The sequence below is a fragment of the Lucilia cuprina genome, chromosome 3 (genome assembly GCF_022045245.1).
Source record: "Lucilia cuprina isolate Lc7/37 chromosome 3, ASM2204524v1, whole genome shotgun sequence".
In the NCBI taxonomy this organism is placed as follows: domain Eukaryota; kingdom Metazoa; phylum Arthropoda; class Insecta; order Diptera; family Calliphoridae; genus Lucilia; species Lucilia cuprina.
The window spans coordinates 56001807-56021843 of NC_060951.1; the positions used below are offsets into that span (position 1 = coordinate 56001807).

General features: G+C 29.8%; 1 protein-coding gene across 1 annotated transcript in view; it reads left to right on the forward strand.

The window, feature by feature from the left end:
• LOC111678629 overlaps positions 1–20037 on the forward strand; it is a 66128-nt gene that overhangs the window by 39504 nt on the left and 6587 nt on the right. Inside the window, exons 3-8 of the mRNA XM_046947113.1 lie at positions 1574–1707; positions 6527–7424; positions 12512–13086; positions 14289–14410; positions 15811–15885; positions 19149–19360. Of these exons, the coding sequence (XP_046803069.1) occupies positions 1574–1707; positions 6527–7424; positions 12512–13086; positions 14289–14410; positions 15811–15885; positions 19149–19360 (2016 nt within the window). The remainder of the gene's footprint in view (positions 1–1573; positions 1708–6526; positions 7425–12511; positions 13087–14288; positions 14411–15810; positions 15886–19148; positions 19361–20037) is intronic.

The window sequence follows — 20037 nt, forward strand, 5'->3', positions numbered from 1 at the left end:
CTAGTCTATAGTCTAGTCTATAGTCTAGTCTATAGTCTAGTCTATAGTCTAATCTATAATCTAGTCTATAGTCTAGTCTATAGTCTAGTCTATAGTCTAGTCTATAGTAAATAGTCTAGTCTATAGTCTATATTGCAGTGTAGTCTATAGTATAATCTATGATAAAAATGTAATGAGGAGATACCTAAACGTATGAGTGTTTGTTCTTAAAAAAAAATTAAAATAATACTTATACGTACAGATGACTTTTTTGTACGACTTCCATAGTACATCATATATTTTCTACTTTGATCTTCTGTTGTCTCTTCTTTAGTGATTTCCTTTGTATCTTTGCATCAGTGATCGCCTTTACTGTTACCTTTTCTCATCTTTTTTGCTCTTACCACACTCTGTTCTGACTTGTTCTCATCTATACTCTTTTATCCTATACATGATAGAAAATTTTATATTTTTATATATTCTACCTTGATTTATTATATTTACTATAATCTTTTTCATCTTACTCTATCTGTTATGATCTAGTTAAATTAGATTTAACTCATTCTGATCTAATCTACTCTTTTCTCTCCCACTTTAAGTAAAATTATTTGCACAAAGAATTATTTCTACTTAAAAATATATTAATTTACAAGCATAATTTTACTCCTTTCAAATATTTGTTATTTTTGAACAATTTTGCAAAAAAATTTAAATTGAAAAATGGAAAGTTGTGTTATTATTATTAAATGACTGCTTTAATTGAACTTTTTCACTTTAGTAAACTTTTAGACAAAAAAGTAAAAAATAAAACAAGAAAATCGTAGAAAAAGTATAAAAAAGAAAAACCAGCTTGGAAGAAATTGCCTAAAAGTATGCAAAGTATGTTTTATGAAAATTAAAGTTAAATTTAATTTAAAAGGACTTGCTGTTTTTGATGATTTTAACAAACGACTACAAAACGGTTACAATAACTACGACAATGATGAAAATGTGAAATTATAATGCAAATAACCGCAAAATTGAATTTTTATGTTTGTCTTACAGCAGGCAACATTTCACAACCAACAATATTACAAAAAATAATAATAATAAAACATTTAAACAACAAAAAAGCCATTATAACAATTTATAATAAACAATGGCCATGGCAACCTACCAACCCGGCCAGTTATCCCAAAAAGTATATAAAATTTCTGTACGTCTTGCAGTAGGCTAAGATGTCACAAAATTCTTTGTTTAGCACAAACAATATTCATGCCTGACAAACATCAAAAAAAATAAATTTTTAAATAAAAAATGTGAAATAAAAATCTCATAAATATTATTTCCAAGTCTTTATTTACGTTTTTAACAAGCAATTATTTTCATCGTTTAAGTCTTTTATTTTAAGGCAGTCTGTGTGCTCTGGCTGTTTGTCTGTTTGATTGCTTTATTTGCTGTATACTTTTTGGCGCTAAATTGTTTTATAATTTGCCAGTTTCCTTTTATGTTTGGTTGTAAAATTAATTGAGATTAGCTATTTGATTGTTATTTAAATTGAAATATATACATATACATATTTTTTAATTTGTGGTTGTTGTTTTATATTTTTCAGAAATGGAAACAAAATTGGATTCACGCCAAGGACAATTTCCGGCCTCATTTCCGGATACGTTTAAGAACTTTTTTGCCATGATGAACGAAGATGAGGATCATATGGATTTGTTTTCTAACTTATTGGAAGATAAGGTAAGTTTGTAGATAAAAATAGACAATTATTAAAATGTTTAATAGATTATTAAAAGCCTATTTTAAGGTGCTATGAAATGTTTACTTTATGAGATTAAATAGGAAATTAAAGCATTTGTTTTGGGGTGGTCTTAAATTTTATTATAAAAAACATATTTTTAGGAGTTTTTATAATGTAAATTTCTTATAAAGCTTTAGGCATTTTGCAATTAGAATTGTATTTGATGATATAAACTTTAAGGTATTAATTCTTGCTGTTTTACTTTAAGGTAAATTTTAAATTACTAAAAATGTTTTTCAATTACAATTACTAGCATTTTATTAAATATGTATCGCACATGCTTTTAGTTTTAAATATTATTTACAAAATACAAATATTTTAACATTTAAATGGTATTTTTTTAACAAACGTGTTTCACTTTACTTTTTATGCCCTACACCACTTTAGTGGAGACGGTATATTGGGTTTGTGCTGATGTTTATAACATACAAAAATATTCGTCCTATACCCACCTTAAAGTATACCAATCGGCTTAGAATCATTGAGTCGATTAAGCTATGTCCGTCTGTCTGTTCGTCCGTCCGTCTGGCTGTTCATGTAAATGTACTGCGCAAGGTATAATATTTAATATTTACTCAACTCTCATCTAATTAATTTTTCTTATAAGTATTCTACTGTGATCTACTTTCAATCAACTTCACTCATCACTGATATATTCTAGTTTAATCTAATTTACTTCTACATATTCTGCGCAACTATATCCTATTATAAATTGTTATATATCGATCCAATGCTGTTCAAACTCTGCTGTTTGGAATATTGTTTTCCGATCCATTCTTCACCGATTGATTCTATTCTACTCTTGTCCACTCTATTCTAATCTATTTAAACTGATCTAATCTAAAATTATCTATTATACTTTAATCTGTTTTCACCGATCTACTCTATTGTAATATGATCTATTATACTGCAATTTTTCAATGATCATCTAATGAGGTCCAACTGTGCGGTTTGGTCGATTTTTTTCTGATCTTTCCTAAACCGATCAATTTTACTCTGATCTATTTATTTCTAAACTATTCTACTTTGATCTATTTAGTTATGATCTATTCTACACTTGTCCACTCTACTCTAATCTATTATATCCTAATCTATTATCTACTGTGATTTTTGTACTGTACTCCGATCTACATTGATCTGTTCTTCACTTTTCTACTCTAATTTCCATATCCTGATTAATAATACTTCGATCAATTCTTTTCTGTCCAATTTTACTCTAATCTTTTCTATTATACTATATGTGATAGAAAAGATCTGTTTTAATCTGATCTACTGCACTCTTCTCTATTGCGCCGATCCTGTGTAACCTGATCTCATGTATTGTATCATGATATGATCAGTTCTCCTATACTATGAACGATTCTTTATTGTTTCACTCTATTGTTATTTTTGTACTGTAGTCCAATCTACTTTGATTTGTTCTTAACTTTTTTCCACTATAATTTCCATATTCTAATTAATAATACTTCGATTTTTCTCTGTCCAATTTTACTCTAAACTAATCCTTTATACTATATATGATAGAAAAGATCTGTTTTAATCTAATCTACTACACTCTTATCATTTGCGCTGATTCTGTGTAACCTGATCTCATGTATTGTATCATGATGTGATCAGTTCTCCTATACTATGAACGATGCTTCTTTGATGTAATCTACTCCGATTTTTTACTGTACCCCGATCAGTTTTGATCTTTTTTACCGTGATTTTCGATTTTCTGATTTATATTACTTCGATCGATTCTTCTCTGTTCAATTCTATTCTAATCTCTTCTATCACGATCAGTTTTGCTCTGATATACCTGATCTACTCTATTCTGATTAATACTTATCTTTTAATCATTGATATTGTCTAATATGATCTAATCTTCTCCATACTCTTCTCATCTGACGAGTTTTATCTGATATATTGGTATTTATTCTACTTTACTCCGATTTATTATATTCTTATTTATTTTAACCAAATCGATTCTTTTCTGTACAATTCTTTTTTAATCTATTCAGATCTTAACTAAGTGTAGATAATTCTTATCTATTATATTCTGATCTTCACTATGCTGATCTGAAGTACTCGACTCTAATTAACCCACAACTTATATTATGTTCAATACTCTATTCCGATTTATTACACTTTTATCTGTACTATTATGATCCTTTTACTATATTAAACCCTGATCTCTCTAACTCTAATATAATGTATTTTTTAAAGTGATTAAAGAATAATACTTTTCCCACCATAGTGTTAACTTCCAAAATAAATATCATCAACTTTCATAACCAATAACTATCAAAGCGAAAATATGAACATAATTTTTCACTTACCTTTCCACGACTGACAGTTGAGATTAAATAACTCAAAAAACTTTATTAACATAATTAAATTGGAGAAAAATATGTTGAATATATTATTTTTATGTTATTTCTTACCTGTATTATCACCACGTCCATCTGTCTTTTGTGACAGTACCACAGCACACTTATTGTAATTGGAAATTCATCTGTAAAGTTTTATTCACTTTAACAACAGGTTTTTGTTTTTGCTTTCGTTTTTTTTACGACATATTTATACCTTTTCATTTAATTGTTGAGGCATGTAATAAAATTTTACATTGTTTAAACCAAAATGACAGATGTCTGCAATATTGTTGCAATTTACACACAGCAACTTGCACTTGCACTAGCATGAGTAATTCAACAGTTTTAAGGAGAGTCATCTAGGATTTTTTTCACTTTTCGGAGAGTATTTTTCATAAAAGTTTTCCTAATTTTTAGAAACAGGTTTTTAAGTTAATTTAAACGTACACGCCACTTTATAATCCCTAAGTAATCTAGAGAGTAGTCACTAATTTCTTTTTAATCCCTAAGTAATCTAGAGAGTAGTCACTAATTTCTTTTTTCTACCTAGTACGCTTATAGAATCAATTGTCGTACACGCCACTTTATAATCCCTAAGTAATCTAGAGAGTAGTCAATTATTTATATTTTCCACCTAGTTTGCTTAAAGAATCAATTGCCTTCTTTTCTTCGGGACTATTGGGTTTTTTCTACTTTCTCATTTTCACTCTCGACAATGTAAAATTTATGTGGCTTTAAATCATTGTCTCGAAATAGGGACATGATTTATTATACACAGGTTGTTTGGCGCAGCAGTAATAATGAAGTTTATTTCATGTTTTTTGTTGTTGTCTTTTTGTTAAGGGACATGAATCTAGAAAAGAAGAAAAAAAATGTTCAAAGTTAAACAATTTTGTCATAGTCGCAAAAATAGACTTTAATATTAAATGACAAAGCTGAGCAATAAGTCAACAATTGAAAATTGATTTTAACTGATGAGTTTAAAACTTTAAACTTAAATTTGTTGTGTATTAGTGTATTTTACTATTTATTTCCAAGTTTTTTCTTTACAAAAAAGAAAAAAAAAAGATTTAATTAAAAAAGTTTTTTTATAATACTAAGGAATATCGTGATAGTATTTTAATACTAAAGTATATTTGTACTATATATTTTTCTTGGAAATTGAAAAATATACAAGTTTCAATAAACATATAAATATTGACACAAAACCCAATGCAGGACCTACTACATACTTATACATATTTCTAAACTTTACGACAGTGGGAACTTTATTAATAAATAAGATGAGATTTTTAAATAAGATTTGTAAATATGAAGTCTTATCCGAAATAGAAAATTCTTATAAATCACTTTTCAGATTTTTAATAAAAATATCGAAAAATATTTTAAATTTTTAGTAAAAATTTAGATTTTTTGTGAAACATTTTTTTGTGAAAAATTAAATTTCTTGTGAAAATTTGGATTTTTTTAAATTCAAAATTATAGTAAAAATCCAATTTTATGATAAAAAAGAGTTTTAATAAATTATATTTTTTGTGAAAAATTTAATTTCTAGTAAAAATTTTGAATTTTGATTAAAAAAAACATAGATTTAATAAAAAAACGTCGCATTACCAAATTTTTAATAAAAATTTGATAAATTTTATTTCTAGTGAAAATTTGGATTTTATTAAAAATTTTGATTTTAATAAAAAATTAAAATTTTAATGAAAATTCAAATCATTAGATTTTTAGTGACAAAATCGATTTGTTTTCGAGAAAATTTTGATTTTTATTGAAAATTTAGATTTTTTGTGATAATTTAGATTTTTAATAAAAATTTCGATTTTTGTAAAAATTAAGATTTTAGCAAAAAGTTAGATTTTTAGTTAAAATTAAATTTTTTTTTTTTGAGAAAATTTAAATTCATTTGGGAAAACTCAATATTTGATAAAATTAAAATTTTTTGTAAAAATTATTTGAATTGTAATAAAAAATCGAATTAAAAATAAATAATTTCTGAGAAATTTTGATTTGTTTTTGGTAAAAATTTAGATATTTTAGTGCGAATTTGAATTTTAGGCGAAAATTGTTTTCTCATTTTATGTAAAATGTTAATTTATCAGATTTTTAATAATAAAAAAAAACAATGTGAAAAATTAAAGAAATAAAAAAAATTAATTTTTGGAAACTTAAAACTGATTTAAAAAAATTAGATCCTTTATGAAAAAACGCACTTTTATTGAAAAAGCGAATTTTTAAGTAAAACACTTCTATAGAAGTTTCCACTGTAAAAACAGAAAATTATCATCATTTTCTATCTCATTACATTGTGCACGTACAAATTCTTTTTTTCTCCAACATTTTACTTGTTCAGTTTATTTTTTTAATATTTATTTTTTTTTATAAATTTTACACATTACAGGTAATACCAAGAGCAAATAAATTTCAACAACGACGTTACGGTGGCAGTTTACGTTGCACTACAAATCCGCACCGAGGGCAAGGACTGGAGGGAGAGCGTGATGGAGGTGGAGGTTTAACAACTGCTGGAACTCACAATGTGGGACGCTCAAATTCTTTTAGATTCAATAGACCACGTAATGCATTTAGTACATCCTCCAGTTCAGGCTTAAACAGTTTGGGTGTAGTGGGCGGTGTTAGTGCGGGTGGTTTGGTAGGTGAACGTACATGCAGTGCCACATTAAGCAATAGCAAATTGAGTGGCAGTAGCAGTAGTTTATTGTGTAAACATATTAAATATTGTTGTCTTCACCAGCAGCAACAGCATCAACAGCAACAGAAGAATTTACAACAGACTATACCACCTTGCAGCCAACAACCACAGCATCATTTGCAGCACCAACAACAACAGCACCAGCAATTGTTTCAACAACAACCCTCCGCACACCAACAACAGCCTTCAATACATTATGTTCAGAAATCCTATCATCCTGACTACAACAATAGCAACAATTCCCCACAAATTCCTAATGCAACTTGTACCCACAACACGAACAACTGTTGCAGTAGTTTAACAACAGCTGGTGCAGCAACAGCAACAAATGTCACCAGTACACGTCTTGGACCAGATGGCGAAGATAATGCAACGAGTGGTATGTTGAATAATGGTCTGGCGAATTGCTTAGCCAATGGCCAACTTCATCAACATCATCAACAACAACAGCAGCAACATCATCATCACCAACAACATCAACCATCATCGTCTTCATCATCTTCTTCGTCATCAAACTCTCAACAGAACAACAAGCAACAACCACAAAAACGTCATTCAATTATATTGGAACGTGCTTTTGACTTTGGTAAGTGAAGTACATAATATTTTTAGCCACTACAGCATTTTACAAAAAAAAAAAAAATGCAACAATAAACCTTAAAACAAAAATAATAAATAAATACAATAACACAAAAGTAAATTAGAAAGATGTCCAGCATGGATTACTTGTAACATTTTACGGTGCACTTAGGAAAAATATAGCTGCAGCTTCAATTCTAGTTAAGTTCTAGTACAGTTCCAGTTCAGTTCTAGTTCAGTTCTAGTTCAGTTCTAGTTCAGTTCTAGTTCAGTTCTAGTTCAGTTCTAGTTCAGTTCTAGTTCAGTTCTAGTTCAGTTCTAGTTCAGTTCTAGTTCAGTTCTAGTTCAGTTCTAGTTCAGTTCTAGTTCAGTTCTAGTTCAGTTCTAGTTCAGTTCTAGTTCAGTTCTAGTTCAGTTCTAGTTCAGTTCTAGTTCAGTTCTAGTTCAGTTCTAGTTCAGTTCTAGTTCAGTTCTAGTTCAGTTCTAGTTCAGTTCTAGTTCAATTATAGTTCAGTTCTAGTTCAGTTCTAGTTCAGTTCTAGTTCAGTTCTTGTTCAGTCCATATCAAAGTGCAGAATAATTTTTTAAGTGTGAATGCAATGAAATTACAGAAAAGAGAAAGCTAAATGAAAACAAAACAAGTATGAATGTATAGTCGGGCGTAGCCGACCATATGATACCCTACACCAGTCAGTATGTATGATTAAAATGGGGATTATTTAAAAAAATAAAGCATTTGGTTTGTTTTTTAACTTTATTTCGGAATATTTTTACTTTTTTTTTTGGCAAAAAAGAGATTTTTTTAAGAGGGCTTAAAGGGGAGTAGGGTAAAATATGGCCTTATCCTTAAAAATGTTGGTAGGGGGAGTTAAGTATTCTTCAATATTATTTATGTAGAATTTAAAAGTGTTATTAGTGTTTGTAAGTGAATTTTGATCTTTAAGTCATTTTCTGAAGGGGAGTTTGTATGGGGGTTAGGGTCAAATGAAGCCCAATCATTACAAAAATCGGTAGTGTCATTTAAAGTTCTATAAAACTAAGTTTGGTCGACTTTTGTTATTATAATAGATCATTTAAATTAATTATAAGCCAAAAGGTTCTATTTGGGTTTATTTTTTTTAACCATTTTCGTCCTTGGGCCAAAAGAAGCGTGTGTGCCAAATTTCATCTTGAAAATTGCGGTCTGTACCTTGCGCACAAGGTTTACATGGACAGCCAGCCAGACGGACGGACATAGCTTAATCACTCAGAAAATGATTCTAAGCCGATTGGTATACTTTAAGGTGGGTATAGGACGAATATTTTTGTATGTTACAAACATCAGCACAAACCCAATATACCCTCCCCACTAAAGTGGTGTAGGGTATAAAAATACAATGGACAATATACTCCTCCACTCTCACAAGTATAATAAATTTTTTGTTAAAGTATTGATTCAAATGTTATAATTTGATTCAAACAACAAAACGGGTTGCGATAAAATACAAAAAAAATGAGGCGAATTTCAAATCTTCAACAATCATATCCAGAACATAGAAAAATTCTGAAGTGAGTATTAAAAATGACTTGGCAAACTGTTAAAAATGTTTTTTTTTTTTTGCAAGAATTTTGCTAAACTTCTATGTTCTTGTGTTTACAAGAAAAAACACCCACTAAGTCATGCCTGAACATGTCATTAAAAATAATTCTAATTGAATATAGCTGCATTAAAGATGTGAGTTAAAGAACGATGAATTTTATTTTATTTGTTTAATTTTATTTTTTTTCATTCTTTCTTAAATTTTAGGGCTTCAATAAACAGCTTTCTAGACACGAACCTTTTTTGTATATATGTACGTACATATATTTTTAGCAAATGTCAGAAAGAAGTATGAACAATAAAAAGGATTACATTAGTATTATTATTGGTATTAGTATTGTGTTAAACGAATGTTTTATGCTATTTTCACAGTTATTAAGTTGTAATTTTAAAATGTTAGTTTTAGATTTTCCTTCTGTTTTTATGAACATTTCTAATTCTATTTTCTTTATTTCACATTTTAAACTATTAAAGTTTTCGTTGTTTCGGTACATAGCTGTCTGTTTATGATTTTTGGGTTTTTATGCCAAAATCGATTGATTTTCTTGTTTATATGCTGAAATAAACAATTGACAACACTGGAAAATTTTATGAAAAATTGTCGTACGATAGAGCTTTTGCATTGAAAATACTAACAACATTGTTATGACCAGGACAAGAATTTCTATGCAAATGGTTGTATTTGGTCAGTAGCTCGAAATAACGAAATTTTCTATTCGTATCAAAGAATTTGCTACAAAATTACATCGATTTGTTGTTGCATATTTTGCATAAATTGCTTATTTTGTTTGAAATTGCATATATTTTGCATATCCCAAACATTTTTAAAGCATATAAATTGGAAGAAATATAATTTATACAAAATACATTCATTCATCAAATTAGAATTGCTATCAAGTTTCTCGAGGTCGTAGTACATGAAGTAAGGACTGCATATTTGTTGTTCAAAACGTAAGATTTGAATATCTATTAATATGTACTTTCACAAAGAAATATTTTTTGCGCATATTTTTCACATTTTTAGTGCATATTTTCCCATTTTATACTGCATATTATAAGCGCATATTTTTTAATTTTTAGTGCATGAAAATCCTTACCCTGGTTATGACTATTGTTGCTAACATATTATGCATACAATGATACAACATCATTTGTGAATTGAACAATTCTCTTAATTTTTTATAATTAATTTTAATACTAATTAAAACGCGACATGTTTAAAATTAAAATGTAAAAAAACATTTTAAATTCATTAACACATTCGGAAAATATATAAAATTATGTTTTCCAGTGAAAACAATAAATATTGTTTTATAAGTATAAACAAATAATAATAAGTTTTTTTTTACAAAGTACAAAATTTTCAACCAACAAAAGAACACTAATTTACTCAACAAATTTCAACAACAAGTAGCAATTCTATACAAAAAGTATTTTCAACAATAATTGAATAGAATTGTAAACAAGCCAATGGATTAAGTGGTGTGGTTCAGGTGACCCGAATACTGAACCACCAGCCTATTTATTCTACATACATAAGTACAAATGTATGTTTGTACGAACATATGTATATAAAAACAATTTGCCAGTTGATTATAATAAACAATATTATTGCAAATATTGAAAGTCTGAAAACATTAAACAGAAACAATCAAATGAAATGAAAGAAAACAAATACATTATGTGTACATTTTCATCAAAACATTTTTCATTAGATTTTCGAGTGGCAAAAAAAAGCATAACAAAAATTCATTTGAAATAAATTTATATAAAAATCAAATATTTATGAAAGTTCTAAATGCAACAAATATGGAACGTTATAGAAGGACAAATGTTAGGTTTATTTGAGGAATTGTTTCAAAGAACTAAAGGCAGACATTCTTTTAATTTTAAGATTACTAGCCTTAGTTTGAAAAACGATATCCATTCATTTTATTATTTTTCTCTTTTTTTAACTCTAAATTCCTTCCACGCTGAATACCCCTAATACTTCTATTTTTTATTTACAAAAATATTTATAGGATTAAAAAACAGTTACAGTTATTTGTTTATGAACACAAAAATGTTTTGAGTTGTATTTGTTGACTTAAACATACAACTACATACAAAACTATAGTCCTACATCTCCATGAATCGTGTCAATATTTTGCAACATGTGCATGTTTATGCATGCTCATTTACTACAATAAAAGGTTACTTTACTCAGAACACATAAATAAAATTTCTAACACACGATTATATGAAATGTAAGATTTTTGTTGCTTTTTTCGCATTTTAGTGGCATGTTGGAGTAAATTAAATTGTATAACACTGAGAAAAAAATTACAAAAAACATCCGAACTTATATGTTTATAAAGTAATTTTAGGATAAATTTTAATTATTTTAAAGATTTTTTCTCTCTGTATTTCAACTACATAAATTTAAGCATAAATTTTAAACATTTTTTTTGGTAAACATATACATATGTATGAATGTATGTATGTAGTTCTGTACAAATACAGACATTTTCAAAAGAGCAACGTACACATAATTGTACGTGTATAAATAAACCTGTAGTAGCGTTGACTATAGTTTTATAAACAAATAAATGTTTAGAAAAAAAATGAGAAATGTCAGCACAAAAAATTTCTAAATGAAAGGAAACATTTCACTTTGTGAAAAAATATAAAATTTTATTCGAAATGAATGTAGTTAGTCATGAACAAATAATTTTGTTTCAGAAAAAACTTAATCTAAACACTGATACATAAAGCAGCACTTACACCCAAATATTTTGAAAAGAGAGGTTAAAATATATTTTTAACTAAAAAAAATTGTTGAAACGAAATGTGTATCAATTTCAGTCACTTTCATTGAACTAAATAGTTAAACTTTAAATTAAATGAACTAGAACTGAACTAGAACTGAACTAGAACTGAACTAGAACTGAACTAGAACTGAACTAGAACTGAACTAGAACTGAACTAGAACTGAACTAGAACTGAACTAGAACTGAACTAGAACTGAACTAGAACTGAACTAGAACTGAACTAGAACTGAACTAGAACTGAACTAGAACTGAACTAGAACTGAACTAGAACTAAACTAGATCTAAACTAGAACTAAACTAGAACTGAACTAGAACTGAGGTAGAACAGAACTGTCGCAATTATTTGATAACACACTGTAAACCTTTTTAAAAGCACTACAACAAAATATTTTAAAACTAATTCAAGTTTTGTTTTTTAAACTGCATCTAAAAGTTAGAAACAAAATTTTCTGGTGCGTGCCATTGTTGCACTTTCTACTTTTGTTCAGTTATTCCCTTTAAAATCATCACAAATGCTAAAAGACTGTAATTATTTTAGTTTTAAACTAATTTAAACTAAATTAACATTTTTGTTTGCACAATAACATTCAAACAAACAAATATTTAATTGCAATATGACGACTTAATTGCGGTAGTGAGGGAGTTAAAAATAAATTATTTAAAAAAGAATATGATAATTTTTTAATTTATTTTTTCTTTTTATAAACAGCGATCGCATTGCTTTAGTAAAATCACCCGTGACGCATTCGAAACCTTCACGCATGAATTTGATACCAGTTGACACAGGTGGTGTTTTAACATTTCAACAAGCCATGTCAGGTGCTGTTTCACCTCAATACTCGGCAGCCACCTCACCCCTTTATGCACCCAACTCCATGGTTGGTAGCATTAATAGTCACTTGCCCTCATCAGCCTCTGCAGCAGCTGTTGCTGCTGCCAATGCCACAAACTCAACAGAACTTGACATGTTGCTCGAGGATACAACATCAACAGCATCACCTACATCAACAGTATGTTGTGGTGATGGCAGACCACCGAATGGACCATATGTTGCCGATACACCGACTGGAGATTGTAGTGGTGGCATGAGAACTAGAAATGACCACCAATTTCCACATGCAGATGGTGACTTGGATTCACCTACTGCTATGCCCCATGAACGTATAGCGGGTGTTGGTTCGAGTCTTATACATGGCGGCAGTTCAGCAACGATTGCTCAATTGGGCAGCAGGCAAAGGCAACGTATGCGTACTTCTAGCATGCCGGCAGAGAGTAGAAAGGTAAGTTTTTGTTTTGTTTTTACCTTTTGTTAAAGATATAAATTGCTCTGTTTTCAGGTTTTTGTTTTTCTTTTCCATATTGTGTTTTTTTTTGTTCATGTTTGACTAATCCTTGAATACGTAATTTTTCTATCCTGTTTGGTTTTTTATTTATTTTTTAGCTTCGTTGTTTGTGTAATAAAGACAAACAAGGTACATATAGTTAAATAAAATGGATGGGGAATTAAAAAGTTATTAAGTGACCATAAATTGTAATAAAATAGTTTTGAAATATTATATGATACATGTTGGCTTTTAAAATATTGAACAGAAGATTTTTTTATCAGTTAGTTAGTTGGTCGAATTAAAATTTCAATTATTTCAACTTTTGTTTCATTCCTCCGTTATTTCTTTTTTAAAATATCTAAAAGTGCTTAAATATTTATTGCCTTATTTATAAACATTTGTCAAAGGTTTGTAGAACCAATTTTGTATGAAAATTTGATTTATTGACCATTGATAAAAGTTTATGAATAAGTCCCTTAACCTTTAAACATGTATAACAGAATTTCATAGAATAACTTTTTAAAGCATCTCTCTATTGTTGACAATAAACTTTTACCTGCCCAAAAGCTTTTGTTTGACAACTAACAGGGACAAAAAATTTATTAACGAATATACGGGTTAACTACATTTTTAAAAAATATCATTTGTTCTATTGCTAAAACCATTTTAAATACAAAATAAATTATTAGAAAATTATATGGTAAAATAAATAATTTGTCCATTATTATCTGTGTTCCCCCTGTATGATTATATGTATATAGATATGAAAGACATACATGCATATATATCTACACGTGTATGTCTTACTTGGTTTATGCACTTTTTTTGTGTACTTAAGAGTGTATTAGTTTTAGTGCATTTGTGTTTGAAATTGCAGTTCCTTTAAACTAAAGTTTTGTTTCAATTTACACTTGGGAGGGATCATAAAAGTCTCGTTAAAGTTCACTGACCCTTTTTACAAGGAACGTGTGTTCACCACTACATCTTAAACATGTGAAAATGACTTCTATGTTGCTAAACACACATTATATTACCTCGTAATAAAAGATTTTTTTGTTATTTGTTTTACTAAGGAATCCTTTTTATTATTTTTCTTCTCCTAATATACAATAAAAATAAAATATATATATATATTTTGTTGGATATTTTATTTACAGCCCCGTTTAGCTGACACCCGCCGACAAGCCATCCACTGTGCTGACTTGGATTTGGAATACTATCGATTGCGTAGTTTTAGTATTACTTCACATGGCGTATGTAATTTGGGAGATTCTTTAAGGTAACTATGATGAACATAATTTTAAACGAAGTTAAGGAGTGAGATCGAAACATTCTTAACATACATATATGTTTATAAAAAGAAACCAATAAACTTACAGCTTTATTTTTTTTTTATTTGATTCAAATTATTATTACAATTTACAAAAAAAAATATTTTTATAGTTTTAATCACTAGTGATGAAATTTTGAACCCTTTTCGGAAACCCTTCCAATAACGTTTTTATAGTGCTTTCTGTCACTTTGCTCGAACATGTAGTCCATCTCCGTTTAAAATCTACCACACTTTTGGACACCTTTTTTGTACTCTTCAATTCTCTTTTAACAAGAGCCCAATATCTCTCCACTGGCCTTAGCTCCGGGTAGTTTGGAGGATTTGCCTCTCTTGGTACAAATACCACATTATTGTTCCTTGTACCACTCAAGGGCTTGTTTACCATAGTGACAGGATGCCAAGTCAGGCCAAAAATAAGTGGACACATTATGAAGTCTTATGAATGGAAGCAGCCTTTTTTGTAAACATTCCTTGATGTAAATTTCGGTATTTATAGAGCCCGTTGTAACAAATGATTGGCTTCTTTTGCCGCAACTGCATATTGCTTGCCATACCAAGAACTTTCTGGGAAAATTTTGTCTGCTTTTGGGTCCTAAACTTTTCTTCAACATTCCCTCGAGCATCAGCAACATAAACTTTTGACCTGGAAGTTGCGAAAAATCTGCCAGAACATACGTTTCGTCATCCATTATGCAGCAAGAATATTTTTTTATAAAACTTGACTTCAATTTCCGTGCTCTGTTTTTTTGGCCTCTAAATTTTTAGCAGCGTTCCTGTCAGGAACTTTTTGAGCCTTTATGTTTTTAAACCTGCATTAGCTTTAACTTTTTGTACCAAATAGTCCGAGCACTAAGCTAACCGAGCTGCTTTCCTACCGGATGTGTTGGGAGCTCTTTTGAAAGTGCGTTCTATTTTTTTGGCTTTAGAAACATCATGTGGACCATTCCTTCTACCTGAACCAGGTTTTCTATCAACTGACAAGTTCTCCCGGTACTGTTTAATAACATTGGAAACAGTTTGACGGCAGACCTTTGTATGCTTGGCCAACTTTTTGTAAGACCAAGTTGCGTTTAGTTGAAAATATTTAATAATTTCAGTACGCACTTTTTTCTGGTCATTCATTTTAATCAGATTAACAAAAAAATTAATATAATTGACTTTACACATAATAACTGACATGTTTTTCAAAGGTAACTTGATCAAAAAAAATCAAATAATACTTTGGTTGAAAAATGTAATGAAAAACGTGTGTTAAGAATTTTTCGATCTCACTCCTTATTTGGCATGAATTAGGAGAAAGATGTTATTATTGTAATTTTTTATTTTTTTGACTTTGTCTTTTACAGAAGCCGCAGATCTCGATCGATTAATTCGGTAACCTCTACTGGTACATCAAATAGCGGTAAAGATAGACATAATAGGTGAGTATAAAAAACTTAAATACAAAGATCATACCCGTTTATATTTTAGTTACTATTATAGTTCAGTTCTAGTTCTAATTCAGTTCTAGTTCAGTTCTAGTTCAGTTCTAGTTCAGTTCTAGTTCAGTTCTAGTTCTAGTTCAGTTCTAGTTCAGTTCTAGTTCAGTTCTAGTTCAGTTCTAGTTCAGTTCTAGTTCAGTTCTAGTTCAGTTCTAGTTCAGTTTTCTAGTTCAGTTCTAGTTCAGTTCTAGTTCAGTTCTAGTTCAGTTCTAGTTCAGTTCTAGTTCAGTTCTAGTTCAGTTCTAGTTCAGTTCTAGTTCAGTTCTAGTTCAGTTCTAGTTCAGTTCTAGTTCAGTTCTAGTTCAGTTCTAGTTCAGTTCTAGTTCAGTTCTAGTTCAGTTCTAGTTCAGTTCTAGTTCAGTTCTAGTTCAGTTCTAGTTCAGTTCTAGTTCAGTCTAGTTCAGTTCTAGTTCAGTTCTAGTTCAGTTCTAGTTCAGTTCTAGTTCAGTTCTAGTTCAGTTCTAGTTCAGTTCTAGTTCAGTTCTAGTTCAGTTCTAGTTCAGTTCTAGTTCAGTTCTAGTTCAGTTCTAGTTCAGTTCTAGTTCAGTTCTAGTTCAGTTCTAGTTCAGTTCTAGTTCAGTTCTAGTTCAGTTCTAGTTCAGTTCTAGTTCAGTTCTAGTTCTAGTTCAGTTCTAGTTCAGTTCTAGTTCAGTTCTAGTTCAGTTCTAGTTCAGTTCTAGTTCAGTTCTAGTTCAGTTCTAGTTCAGTTCTAGTTCAGTTCTAGTTCAGTTCAGTTCTAGTTCAGTTCTAGTTCAGTTCTAGTTCAGTTCTAGTTCAGTTCTAGTTCAGTTCTAGTTCAGTTCTAGTTCAGTTCTAGTTCAGTTCTAGTTCAGTTCTAGTTCAGTTCTAGTTCAGTTCTAGTTCAGTTCTAGTTCAGTTCTAGTTCAGTTCTAGTTCAGTTCTAGTTCAGTTCTAGTTCAGTTCTAGTTCAGTTCTAGTTCAGTTCTAGTTCAGTTCTAGTTCAGTTCTAGTTCAGTTCTAGTTCAGTTCTAGTTCAGTTCTAGTTCAGTTCTAGTTCAGTTCTAGTTCAGTTCTAGTTCAGTTCTAGTTCAGTTCTAGTTCAGTTCTAGTTCAGTTCTAGTTCAGTTCTAGTTCAGTTCTAGTTCAGTTCTAGTTCAGTTCTAGTTCAGTTCTAGTTCAGTTCTAGTTCAGTTCTAGTTCAGTTCTAGTTCAGTTCTAGTTCAGTTCTAGTTCAGTTCTAGTTCAGTTCTAGTTCAGTTCTAGTTCAGTTCTAGTTCAGTTCTAGTTCAGTTCTAGTTCAGTTCTAGTTCAGTTCTAGTTCAGTTCTAGTTCAGTTCTAGTTCAGTTCTAGTTCAGTTCTAGTTCAGTTCTAGTTCAGTTTCAGTTCAGTTCAGTTCTAGTTCAGTTCTAGTTCAGTTCTAGTTCAGTTCTAGTTCAGTTCTAGTTCAGTTCTAGTTCAGTTCTAGTTCAGTTCTAGTTCAGTTCTAGTTCAGTTCTAGTTCAGTTCTAGTTCAGTTCTAGTTCAGTTCTAGTTCAGTTCTAGTTCAGTTCTAGTTCAGTTCTAGTTCAGTTCTAGTTCAGTTCTAGTTCAGTTCTAGTTCAGTTCTAGTTCAGTTCTAGTTCAGTTCTAGTTCAGTTCTAGTTCAGTTCTAGTTCAGTTCTAGTTCAGTTCTAGTTCAGTTCTAGTTCAGTTCTAGTTCAGTTCTAGTTCAGTTCTAGTTCAGTTCTAGTTCAGTTCTAGTTCAGTTCTAGTTCAGTTCTAGTTCAGTTCTTCAGTTCTAGTGAGTTCAGTTCAGTTTCAGTTCTAGTCAGTTTAGTTAAGTTCTAGTTCAGTTAGCTCAGTGTTAGTTCAGTTCTAGTTCAGTTCTAGTTCAGTTCTAGTTCAGTTTCTAGTTCAGTTCTAGTTCAGTTCTAGTTCAGTTTCTAGTTCATTCTAGTTCAGTTCTAGTTCAGTTCTAGTTCAGTTCTAGTTCAGTTCTAGTTCAGTTCTAGTTCAGTTCTAGTTCAGTTCTAGTTCAGTTAGTTTCAGTTCTAGTTCAGTTCTAGTTCAGTTCTAGTTCAGTTCTAGTTCAGTTCTAGTTCAGTTCTAGTTCAGTTCTAGTTCGTTCTAGTTTCAGTTCTAGTTCAGTTTTAGTTCAGTTCTAGTTCAGTTCTAGTTCAGTTCTAGTTCCAGTTCTAGTTCAGTTCTAGTTCAGTTCTAGTTCAGTTCTAGTTCAGTTCTAGTTCAGTTCTTTCAGTTCAGTTCTAGTTCAGTTTCTAGTTCAGTTCTAGTTCAGTTCTAGTTCGTTCTAGTTCAGTTCTAGTTCAGTTCTAGTTTTCAGTTCTAGTTCAGTTTCTAGTTCAGTTCTAGTTCAGTTCTAGTTCACAGTTCTAGTTCAGTTCTAGTTCAGTTCTAGTTCAGTTCTAGTTCAGTTCTAGTTCAGTTTCTAGTTCAGTTCTAGTTCAGTTCTAGTTCAGTTCTAGTTCAGTTCTAGTTCAGTTCTAGTCAGTTCTAGTTCAGTTCTAGTTCAGTTCTAGTTCAGTTCTAGTTCAGTCTAGTTCAGTTCTAGTTCAGTTCTAGTTCAGTTCTAGTTCAGTTTCTAGTTCAGTTCTAGTTCAGTTCTAGTTCAGTTCTAGTTCAGTTCTAGTTCAGTTCTAGTTCAGTTCTAGTTCAGTTCTAGTTCAGTTCTAGTTCAGTTCTAGTTCAGTTCTAGTTCAGTTCTAGTTCAGTTCTAGTTCAGTTCTAGTTCAGTTCTAGTTCAGTTCTAGTTCAGTTCTAGTTCAGTTCTAGTTCAGTTCTAGTTCAGTTGTAGTTCAACGCTAATAAATTCATTTTTGTACAAAATTGTAAAATTTCAGCTTTTACAAATGATCTAATTTTTACTAAAAAAACAACATTAATAAATTATTTTAATTTTTGTCGGTTAATAACTAAAAATTTAAAAGAGACATAACAATAACTCAATTTGTACATTCTACCAAAAAAATAGTTTATTGAAATACTAAATTATGTGAAATAATTTTTTGGCAACAAAAGTTTATCTTAAAAGAAATATTGGTATTAAATAAAAATCACTTCCTGTGGTAATAATACAGTAAATCTTTTATAAGATCCATACGCCATCTCGTACCAGATGGCGTATGATTATTATTATTAATTCATTTTTTCGCAGAATTTCATAAGAAATTGAGTGAAGTTTTATAAAACACAGACAAAAAAAAAGAAAAAACACATACTAATATAATATTTTTCTTCGTTTCAGTAATGCTTCGCGTACATCTGGAGATATTTTATTTGAAAGTGATAAAATAAATGCAAGTCAGGGAGTAGGTGGTGTTGCTGGCAATATTGGTGGTAAAGCTCAAATACCCGTGTATAAAATTGCCATGTTGGGAGCATCCGGTGTAGGAAAAACAACATTAACGTATCAATTTACAACATCCGATTATATTTGCGCCTACGATTTAAGTTTGGGTAAGTGGCAAAATTTCATTTTGATTCTTTTCATAAAAAAATCCGAAAAATGAGAAAAGAAAATTCCAAAAATATGTTTAAGACTTACAAATAAAAAACAAATAATCACAAGTAGTGTAATGTGTGGTGTTGGAAAACTTTTTAGTAATTTTTTTCTGTTGGCGTCTAGTGTGGTTGCGTTTTTGGTGGTTTGGATGAACTCCATCAAAAGCCATTAAAATTTAGGTTATACTGTTAATATCCAAGTTTAATAATGTAGTTGTTTTGCGATTAAATGTTAAATAAATAAAATTTAAAATAGATTTTCTTATTTTGAGAACTATAATATTTCATAATAAATAATTTTATGTTTAAAACAAGTAAGAGTTCTATATTCGGCTGTGCCGAATCTTATATACCCTTCACCATGATGTGTTTAAAGCCTTTTGTACCTTTTGAAGAACGAAAAAGTACCAAAAAGTCCCCATCTATGGGTCCTCAGTTAATCCGGGCCATACAAACTTAATTACATGTTCCTAGGTTCAATATTGTAGAAATTGTAAGAAGTACCTTTTGAAGAACGAAAAAGCACCAAGAAGTCCCCTTTTACTGGTTCTCACTTAATCCGGGATATACGAACTTAATAACATGTTTCTAGGTTCATTATTATAGAAATTTCAAAAAGTACCTTTTGAAGA